Source organism: Stylophora pistillata, chromosome 4 (assembly GCF_964205215.1).
Source record: "Stylophora pistillata chromosome 4, jaStyPist1.2, whole genome shotgun sequence".
In the NCBI taxonomy this organism is placed as follows: Eukaryota; Metazoa; Cnidaria; class Anthozoa; order Scleractinia; family Pocilloporidae; genus Stylophora; species Stylophora pistillata.
This window is the reverse complement of record NC_142522.1, coordinates 24,891,489-24,902,938: the sequence shown is the minus strand read 5'-3', so window position 1 is coordinate 24,902,938 and position 11,450 is coordinate 24,891,489. Positions and strand designations below refer to the sequence as shown.

Here is an 11,450-nt window from a genome sequence, read left to right as displayed (position 1 = left end):
GAAAATTCACTGAGATAGCAGACAAAGGAATTAAACATCTCAAAGATGGTCATTACGAGCTTCCACTGCCCTTGAAGAAAGCCACCATTGAGCCTTCAAACAACAAGACAGCAGCACTTCGTAGACTTAGTCAGCTGAAAAGAAGGTTTGAGGGTAAAGGCGGCCAGAAATACTACGCAGACTATGTGGAGTTTATGAAGAAACTGATAGAGAATGGATACGCAGAGAAGGTACCAGAGATGTCTGAGTCGGAGAATACATCCAGTGTTCAAATTAAGGAGAAGCGAAACGTTTGGTACATCCCTCACCACGGAGTCTACCACCCAAAGAAGCCGAACAAGATACGGGTAGTGTTCGACTGTGCGGCTGAATTCGAAAGTGAGTCACTAAACAAGCACCTAATTAAGGCCCCGATTTGACAAACAATATGACCGGCGTCCTTTGCAGGTTTCGGCAGGAGCCGATCGCTTTCATGTGTGACATAGAGGCCATGTTTCACCAAGTGAAAGTGGACGAAGAATACCGGGATTTGTTACGTTTTCTCTGGTGGGAGAATGGCGACCTCACGAAATCACCGAGGGAATACAGAATGACTGTACATTTGTTTGGAGCCACCTCGTCACCAGGCTGCGCAAATTTTGCAATGAAGTCTACGGCGAACGACTTTGAGAATGAATTTGGAGCAAGCGCCGCAGATTTCCTTCGCAACGACTTTTACGTTGACGACGGCTTGAAGTCTGTTCCATTGGTCGACGACGCAGTAAAGCTGATTGTAAATGTGAAGAAGATGTGTAGCAGAGGAGGGTTCCGACTTCATAAGTTTGTATCAAATGGCAAAGAAGTCATCCGAAGAATCCCAGAGCAAGATAGAGCAGAGGGCGTGAAGGAGCTCGATTTGGACCTTGATTCGCTTCCTTTAGAGCGTGCCCTTGGAGTCCACTGGTGTGTCGAGTCTGACTGCTTCCAGTTTACCATTGTACTACCAGACAAGCCATGCACCAGACGAGGAATACTTTCTACTGTGAGCTCAATTTTCGATCCACTTGGATTCGTCGCCCCGCTCTTGTTAGATGGAAAGCCAATTCTTCAAGAGTTATGTCGCCATGAAATAGGCTGGGATGATCCCGTTCCAGACAACGTCAAAGCCAAGTGGGAAAAGTGGAGAGCAGACTTGTTAAAAATTCAACGCATCTCAATTCCGAGATGTTACAAGCCCAACAGCTTTGGTCGTGTAGTGAACGCACAACTCCATCATTTCTCGGACGCCAGCGTTAAAGGTTACGGCCAGTGCAGTTACTTGGGACTTGTTGATGAAACCCAGACAGTTCATTGTTCCTTCGTCATGGGCAAGTCCAGAGTAGCACCATTGAAGCCTGTCACCATACCACGCCTGGAGCTCACCGCCGCTGTATGCTCAGTAAGGATCAGCCAGCAATTGCGACAGGAGCTGGAGCTTACCATCGACCAAGAATACTTCTGGACAGATAGTAGAGTGGTTCTTGGATACATAGCAAATGAGAGTAGGCGTTTTCACGCGTTCGTTGCCAATAGAGTTCAAAAGATTCAGGAGAACACATGCATTGATCAATGGAAGTATATCGAATCCAAACAGAATCCTGCCGACGAAGCGTCCCGTGGTCTAAAAACACAAGAGCTGTTAAATTCCCGTTGGCTCAGCGCACCAGCATTTCTTTGGAAGAATGAAGCTCAGCGGCAAACCATTAGTGAAGAAGATCACCAACTCCAAGAAAGCGACCCCGAGGTCAAAAGGACTGTAGCCATGGCAACCACAACATCCGCGCAAGGGATCCTAATAGCTTCAGAGAAGCCGAGCCTTGTAGAAAGAGTCGAGTATTTCTCTGACTGGTATCGTGCAAGGCGAGCAGTTGCCCTGTGCCAACGCTACGTCCGAATTCTAAGAGATCTCGTGCTCAAGAATCACAAGAAACAGTGCATACACGAGAAAAAACAAGTACTAGACGTCAGTAATTTGAAGAACGCAGAGTATGCCATTATTCGAGATGTTCAGATTAAAGCCTTTAAAGAAGAAATAGTGGTTTTACAGAAGATGAAGCAGGAAAACACCACCCTGAGAACACCACCACAGAGAAAGTTAACCATGAAAATGAGCAGCTCGCTCTACAAACTTGACCCATTTTTAGATGTCGACGGAATTCTACGTGTCGGTGGACGAGCTTGAAAGGAGACGTAAAATTTCCCATCATCCTGCCACGAAACAGCCACGTCACCAAGTTGATTACATGGAATTTCTGGCGTTTGAGTGCCAACGAATAAGCCGGAAATTAAATTTCTCTGCGGCACGAGAGCAACAGGACAAGGGCCTGGGCCCTTGAGTATAGATGCATTATGGGTATAGTGATACGAATATTAAATCAAACAACAACAAACATATGAAACATATGTGTGAACTGCGAAGGATCGTTCTCATATACGTCTCGTAACCGCAGTTCACACATATGTTTCATATGTTTGTTGTTGTTTGATTTATCATCTACGGGTTTATATCGAATTAATTTGATGGCCTGCTCCCAGTTGGCTTGTTAGCTCAATTGGTAGAGCGCTGCACTAGTATCGCAGAGGTCAGTGGTTCGAATCCCGTACAGGCCTGAAATTTTTTTCAGGTCTGATTTTCACTATTGCTCAAATAGTGCTTTACTGCGAAGGATCGTTCTCATATACGAATATTAAAGCTTGTGATTGCACGTGGGCAATCATTCTAGGCCGACACCTTCTCAGCTATTGCTAAGTTTATTTATTTATTTTTTTTTGTAAGTATGCATACAGCCTAGTAGGAAGGTTACGTGAACTTGGGCCTGGTTCCCACTCAGATTTTCTGTCTCTTTTTCCCTACGGGGTTTTTTATGGCAGGTTTTTTCTGGCCGCCGTTCTAACCGCGATGTTTGCTAGTGGTTGCTAAGCTCTCGGTATGTCTTTTTGTCGTGTGCTTTGGTAACGATTACCGAGAATGCACCAGTTTTCTATGTGTTTCTTCATTATTGTACGCTGGTGCTCGGCCGAAACATGCAAAATAAACCTAATGGCTCACTATATCAGTGTCTGTTGAGTAGTGTAGCTGAAATCAAGCATTTCCATGAGGGTACACATCATCAAGGTAAAGGAATGACCTTGAACGAAGTGCGATCGAATGGGTTCTGGGTGCTTAGCGGTTCGTCAGTAGTCGCCAACATGATTTCATCCTGTGTCATGTGCCAAAAACTGCGCGGAACAGTCCAAGAGCAAAAGATGTCAGATTTGCCGGAAGATCGCCTCGAGTCTACTGCGCCCTTTACATACTGCGCCGTGGATTATTTTGGGCCGTTCGTCATTAAAGTGCACCTAAACCCAAAATTTTTTTTTCGCTTAACAAAATAAGCGTATTTTTTGAAGTATTTCTGTGCAAAAATTCTTTTATTTGCTCAAATCTTCAATTTTCTGTGCCCAGTCAAAATACGGAAAATCGGCCGCCATCTTGCCTCACGACCGAGTTTAAAGAGGAATGGCTCTAGCGGGTAATGTGACGTCAAATCGAGAACACGAAAGTCTGCAAGAGGGTATCGCGCTTCGTACATTCCTCATACAACACACCTAGTCGGCATATTTCGGACAATATCGACGACAACCTTCCCAAACAAGTGAAAATGTGTGAAATGCAGACTTTCGTGTTCTCGATTTGACGTCACATTACCCGCTAGAGCCATTCCTCTTTAAACTCGGCCGTGGGGCAAGATGGCGGCCGATTTTCCGTATTTTGAGTGGGCACAGAAAATTAAAGATTTGAGCAAATTAAGAAATTTTTGCAGAGAAATACTCCAAAAAATAAGCTTATTTCGTTAAGCGAAAAAAATTTGTGGGTATAGGTGCACTTTAAAGAAGCCAGGAAGGAGCTAAAGCGATATGGCGTGCTCTTTACCTACATAACGTCAAGAGCTGTCCATATCGAAACTGCCAACTCCCTTGAAACCGACTCCTTCCTAAACCCTTTGAGAAGATTCATCAGTCGTCGAGGCCCTATCCGCCAGCTTAGAAGCGATCAGGGAACAAACTTCGTAGGAGCTCGTACAGAACTCGCCCAGTCATTAGCCGACATGGACCAAGAGAAGATTAAAACAGTTACTCGAAGAGCAGTGTGATTGGTTTACTTCCAAGATGAACGTCCCAGCAGCGAGCCACATGGGAGGCGTTTGGGAGCGCCAAATCAGATCAGTACGTAACGTCCTCTCATCATTATTACAAAACAATGGAAGTCAGTTAGACGACGAATCTCTGCGGACCCTTATGTGCGAAGCAGAAGCTATAGTCAATAGCCGCCCTTTGACGATTATTCAGCTTACCGATCCAGATTCGACCGGTCCTCTTACGCCTAACCATCTCTTGACAATGAAGTCAAAGGTAGTTCTTGCTCCACCCGGTGCCTTTCAGCCAGCAGACGTGTATTGCAGGAAGCGTTAGAGGCGAGTCCAACAGTTGGCAAACGAATTCTGGACTCGATGGAGAAAGGAGTTCCTCCTTAGCTTACAGCAGCGCCAGAAGTGGACACGCCCTCGAAGAAACTTCACTGTTAATGATGTTGTCATAGTCAAATATGAAGGTCTCCCTCGCAGTGCCTGGCAGCTAGCAAAAGTGTCAGCAGTTTACCCTAGCTCAGATGGCCAAGTACGCAACGTTCAAGTAGCTCTTGCGGATAGCTGCTTGGACAACCAGGGCAAGAGGATCAGAACCGTGCGGTACCTGGAGAGATCAGTCCAAAAGCTAGTGTTGCTGTTGCCAGCCTCAAAGAATATTTGAAATCCGGGGTAATTCCTAGCCGAAGAGCCTCACTAAGAACGGAACCGGACTGTCAAGGAGAGCTTGTAGAACGTTAATAGATTAATTAATAGATTGATTAGTGAAATATGAATATTTCAGGGGAGCCATGTTAAGGATACTCAAACGATTCATTCAGTCTAAGTGGAATTTGACTTGTTTGTTACTAATTACTTTAGTTACGGATGTGGTTACGTTGTTGTCTATTCTCGATTGGTTTGTAATCAGATATTTTAGCGTCCCCACGCGCCTATAAAAGCCTCGTTTAGCGTCCCTTTAGCCAGTGTATAATTGTATTTCGCCTTGTCCATTCGATCTGTTCGACTTGCCGTTTTTGGTTCTTAACCTTTGGCACAAGCGGGACCGATATGTGAGTAATTTTGCTAGTTTCCTCCTTTGATTAGTTTTCTTGTTTTGGGTAGAAGCACGCTAACGTAAAGAGTCGTACAATAGTACAATTTATTGTTCTCAATCTAAAGGGGGCGAATCAAAGAATGAGACGCTAAGCTGGGAACGCCCATTTTGTTAATCTTACAATCGATTTAAATCTCGAGTTATTTTGATGTAGCTTATTATGATTTTCGAGTATTCTTGTTGATTGTTGTTAATTTTGATCGCGTTATCGACGGAGGCAGGTTAATTGCTCTAAGCGTTTTGTTCATGAGTTACGAAACGTTTTAAGTAAATTGCATTGTTATTTCAGTTTACAATCGTGATCGTGATTGTCTATCGTGGTTCGCTAATCGTTCATCATCATTAAATCACCGTTAACCGTCAACCTTGGTTTTCCGTGGTTATTGGTACTTGAAGCACACGACCTGTAAGATAGTCCCGTAGCATTAACACGCTTTAGCGACACCCTTCGACTTCGATCTCGTTTGTCGCAAGCGTCACACAATTTGAAGCTTTAATATCAACCCCCTCCCTTCCCACACAACCCAAGCATTTGAACTTTTGAAGATTTATTTGAATTCCTGCCCCACAGAACAAAAATTGTGTTCAAATGCCCCACCAAAGTGCTGTATTTAATGGTGAGTGTTCTTGTAAGAGGCAAAATCAGCAACTGTGGCTTTCAACACAGTGACCAACCATTAAAACCTAGACCTTGCAGATCTTTTCTACCGAGCCATTTGCTTACAAAAGTGAACTATCTATCTTCAAACAGCTCCTTACTTAGGTATATAACACTTATATATCCCACTGGAGAGACTTGAGATTTCCAACCCACCTGGGCAAGGTTCAAATTCCCCACCTCCTACAAAAGGGTTATGGGTCAAATACCTATGGTTGCCAGGGCAGAGGGGGGGGGGGGGGGGGGTTAAAGCTTCAAATTGATTGGTGCAAAAGCCTCCCCCGAACAGTTAACTATAATTATTACTGTTTTGGTTGACAGCTGTAGGTATTGATCAAAAAACGTAAATCATTAATGGATAAGCATTAATAAAAATCAATATCATCTCCTTTAGGAGGGGTACTTCTACTAAAGGTAATTTTTTTGTCTGAAGTTGCACTTGAAAAAACTGTATTTTAATCAGGTAATTTTGCTTTTATCCCCTGAGTTAATAAATGTAAACAGGCCACCGAGAAGAGTTTCAAAGCTGACAATTGCAAGCTTCAGCCCTTTCTCAGAGCAGATTATGAAGGGCTAACATTAGAAAAGTAAGCTTTGAAACTCCTTACAGTGGCCAATTTTCTCAGTTGATAAAACCAAAATTACCTTGTTATACTCCCCCATGGACACAGCACCACAGTTTCTTTAGAAACTTACTCCCTTTATTCATTTATTTTTTGACCAGTGTGAGAATGCTCATTTGGAAAAGTGAAGTAGAAACTTTTATGGAATTAAAATTTTTTTTTCAACATTTCCATTCTGGAGTTCTCAATGTTTTCAAAACCAAGCAGATTAAGATCTTTGTTTTTTATTTTTTCAGATAAAAGGACTTACATGTAGTGTTGTAAAGAAGGAAACAAATTGGATTAGTATTTGACAGTGTATCAGAAGGTAGCGATGAGTTTTTCGGGTGAGCACATATATTTTCAATGCTGCGTTCAGTGATATGCATTTGGGAAAAAAGAAAATGAAGAACTGAGCTGATCCAAATAACTTTAGCTCAAAAGTGAAGCAACATGTTCATCTGATTCAGTAGACTTTTTTATTTGAAATTTAAGGGATGCGCAATTATGTCCAAACCCTTATTACCGGTAAGCAGTCACCCACCAAGAATGGCCGTTCCACAGAATAGGGGTGTTATAACTGTTACAAAACAATTAAATATGCCATTTTATCCCATAACTGACCTCTTAATATACAAGAACTTGCTAAAAAATACTGCTAACATTGATTTCAGGAGATAAACATCGATTGTATCTTACTTGAAAGATTATTCTTAGCTCTATTTGGGTATTGACTCAGTAAAGGGTGACTGCAACTGCTTAATAGAGTTCATTCCTTAAAAGAGGTGAAAATTACTGTCAGGGGGAAAAAGGTAAGGGAACTTGATAACCGACTAATTATCACAGAGTAAAAGCTTAAAAGGGTACCGCTTAATACAGGTTTGACTGGAGTTTAAAGATTATAAAAAAATTAAAGATTACACCAAAATCTTTTCCTTAAGTTTTATACTTAGTCTGTCCAGATTTTGTAGTTGCTGAGTAATCGAATAGCTGACTGACAGGCATTTTAAACCAAACAAATGGCCACATGAATGACTGAGCTGAGTGACTGGCTATCTGAATGACTAAAGGCTGATAGCTTCTAAAGAAACTGTTTGGGGCTGCGACGGTGGGGGTAACGAGATAATTTGGATATATCAACAAAGTTGAAATGGTAAATTGGCCACCGTAACGATTAGAAAAGCTGACGTTTCGAGCGTTAGCCCTTCGTCGGAGCAAAGGGCTAACGACGAAGGGCTAACGACAAAGGGCTAACGAAGAGGGCTTCGCTCCGACGAAGGGCTAACGCTCGAAACGTCAGCTTTTGTAATCATTACGGTGGCCAATTTACCATTTCAACTTTGTTGATATATCCAAATTATCTGAATGACTGGCAGTGATTGACTGTTTAATTGGTTGTCTGAGTTGATTAACAGAATGACTAGTAGTGAATAATTGGCTGGCAGTCAGGCTAATTGACCGATTGATTGACTGAATGATCTCGGGCCTGATCATTGACTGACCCATTGATAGAAAAGTATACTCTTTGATCATTTCTTTTTGTGCATGTGTGTTAAACATCTTGTGTACATGACATGAAACAAAAAGCAAAAACAAAAACAAAATAAAACAAAACAAAAAATGCAAAATAATATAATTAAGTTTACAAGCTAACATTATATGTACACTATATGTAGACTGCTTGACAAACCTACAATAACAAATGAATAACAAATAAGAAAAGCATAGAAAGTAATTTTAATTACTACCATAAATCCTCTAAGAAGCCCCCTGGGGGCTTATTTATTTCAGGTACTTTCGGGGGGTGGCTTGATAGAGGGGGAGGAGCTTATTTATTTAGCCCAATGTTCACTACCAGGATACAATATGATATGATGTATGGTATTTATTAAAAAATTATTCTCATTTTACATTTTTTCATTTACAAAATTGTAATTCCGTTTACCGTATTCTATGATGCCCACATGATAACATCAATGAATCACCATAATCAATTTTAAATGACAAACTAAAATTCCAGTACTTGAATAAATTTATCATACTTACTGACATGGAGTGTTATTCTGAATTTTTGTTTTTTGATGGGGAGGGATGAGGGGGGGGGGGCTTCATAAATTTCTTCCTCTAAAGAGGGGGGGCTTATTGGAGAGGGATGGGTTATTAGAGGGGGGTCTTATTAGAGGGGGATGGGTCATTAGAGGGGGGCTTATTACAGGGGGATGGATTATTAGAGGGGGCTCAATAGAGGATTTATGGCAATTGAATAACTATCATAATTATAATATTCATTTGTAGAGTTGTTCTTTTATTAGTTGACTTACTGAAATCTCAAATATATCACAGCTGAGTGTCCACTCTTAATTGCTTTTTATATTGTGGAAACTGGAGTTCTCAATATTGTTAACCCTTTAACAGTCCCATGAGTGAACTTTTTTTCAGGAAGGAAAAATTAAAGACTCTGGGACACATTGTTGCAAAGATACTAGAAAAAAAGGGGATTGATCCCTTGACAATGTATCAGAAGATGGCACTGAGTTATTCAGGTAACCATCTTGATTCAGTGAATTGGTGGGCAGATCCAAAAAGATTTTCAAGTAGCCTAAAAATAATTGATTTAAAAAATAACTAGACTAAGTAAAACTTTACCTTTCCAATTAATGGGTATGGAGTTTTAAAAATCTAAATAATTCTACAAATTATGCTACAGAATTTGATACAAGTTCAGACTTGACACTTGTTTTAGTTGCTAAGTAACTGATGGGCTGGCTGACAAGCTTACTGATTTACCATGTGACTTTCATGTGACCATGTAACTGACTGTTTCATTGATTCATCAGCTTAATGGCTGAATGATTGACTGATTGATTGATTGATTGACTGATTGATTGACTGATTGGTTGACTGATTGGTTGACTGAGTGAGAGAAGGGTTGAATGATTAACTTTCTGGCTGACAGGCTGTTTGAAAGACCAATGGCTTACTGGCTGTCTTAATGACTGACTGACCAACCAATTCAACTGACTGATTGATTGATTAACTGTTTGGCAAATTGACTAGATGACCTGAGAATTGAATGATAAGTTGGCTGGCAGACAGGCTACTTGACTGACTGACTAAGCAAGAGGCTCACTTGCTTATCAGGAAACTGACTCACTAACTACCCAACGGACTTTCTGTCCTTCAATGATTGCATAGGATAGGAAAGATTTTTTCTCATTGCGGAGAAAGCCATTGTAAAGATGCAAGTGAGAATGATTATGACTTATCTAAAAAAAGGGGAAAAAGGGTGTTTAAGCTATAAGACTGTCTGCATGTGTCAATAATAGCTGACCCACAAAAGAGTTGGTTTCAACCAAAAAACGTCTTCTCTATTCTTGATCTATGATTCAAAGACTTAGTCCAACAAAGAGAGAGAAAAGATGTAAAGGCCATAGGACTGTTTGTATATGCGCTAATTAGATCGTGGACTTTGTACAAAGGACAGGGGAGTAATTGCTGACCCTTAAAGGGGTCAGCTTCACCCAGCAAGCCTCTTTCGTAGTCTTGATCTGGGATGCTGAGACTTGGTTCCTGAAAAAAAAAAAAACAAAAGAGAAGTATGTGGAAACCGGACTGTCTTGCTGTGCTCAACGGATCTTTAACTGTATACGAGAGACAGGTGACTAATAGCTGACCCAGTGGAGTTGGCTTCACGCTTAGTGTCTCTTTTTCAGTCTTGATCTCGGATGCTTAGACTCGGTCCGCCAAAAGACAAAGAGAAGAGTGTGAAAACTGTTTCGGAAACTGGACTGTCTTAATGCGCTGATCCGACTTGAATTGTGAACAAGAGACAGGTGACTAATAGTTGACCCACAATGGAGTTGGCTTCACCCTTAAAGTCTCTTCCTCAGTTTTGATCTCAGATGCTAAGAATTGGTCCGCCAAAAAACAAAGAGAAGGGTGTGAAAACTGTTTCGGAAACTGGACTGTCTTGCTGCGCTGAACGGATCTTGAACTGTGCACAAGAGACAGGTGACTAATAGCTGACCCACAGTGGGGTTGGCTTCACCCTTAAGGTCTCTTCCTCAGTCTTGATCTTTGATGCTAAGATTTGGTCCGTCAAAAAACAAAGAGAAGGGTGTGAAAACTATTTCGGAAACTGGACTGTCTTGTTGCACTTAACAGATCTTGAACTGTGTACAAGAGATGGGTGGCCAACAGCTGCGCCCTTATGGAGTCAGCTTCACCCATAAAATCTCTTCCTTAATCTTGATCTGGGATGCTAAGGCTATTCCACCAAAAAACAAAGAGAAGAGTGTGAAAACTGTTTCGGAAACTGGACTGTCTTGCTGCACTGGACGGATCGTCGACTTTGAAATGGTTTACCAATAACCGACTCATACAGGGGTCAGCTTCACCCAACAAAACTCTTCCTTTAGTCTTGATCTTGATCCAACAAAAAAAAAGGGGGACCTGTTTCGACAATTGGGCTGTCTGCATGTACTGAACGGATCGTAGACTTAGGAAGAGTTGACGAATAGTTGACAAAAAAAGGGGTTGGCTGTGACCGAAAAATCTCCGCTCTCGTTGGTTAATGTCAAAATACTCCAAGATCGCCATCTTTTCACGCTTTAAATCCTAGGAGTATCTAAAAGGGAATTTATCCTTTTTTCCCTTTCTTTATCTCAGCTGTAAAATAATTTCTTTTTCCATGACCAATAGATTTTTAAGTTCTAAGAGGGTCTCAATACGGCTAACCGCTAGCCGTAAAACGGCACAAAATATAGCTGTTAGCCGTAAAAATTGACAAATCGTTACCGTTGGTCGAAAAAAATATTTAAGTGTAAAAATTTTCCGTAACTGAAAAAAATTAACCATTAGCCGTAAAACGACAAAAAGTTTAACTGTGAGTCGTAAAAACAGACATTAGAGTCTATATCGAAAGCGAACCGTCTCAACTAAAAATTACTTGA

The 11,450-nt window shown here is 41.3% G+C and overlaps 1 protein-coding gene across 1 annotated transcript; it reads left to right on the top strand.

The window, feature by feature from the left end:
* The first annotated feature begins 427 nt into the window (after nucleotides 1–427).
* On the top strand, nucleotides 428–2,200 carry LOC111333131 (uncharacterized). The gene has a single exon (XM_022938652.2). The coding sequence runs from the start codon at nucleotides 428–430 to the stop codon at nucleotides 2,198–2,200; it is 1,773 nt and encodes a 590-aa protein (XP_022794387.2).
* Nucleotides 2,201–11,450: the final 9,250 nt, after the last annotated feature.

Bases quoted from the DNA above. Each gene is read 5' to 3' on its own strand.
- LOC111333131 (XM_022938652.2), top strand. From the start codon at position 428: ATGACCGGCGTCCTTTGCAGGTTTCGGCAGGAGCCGATCGCTTTCATG.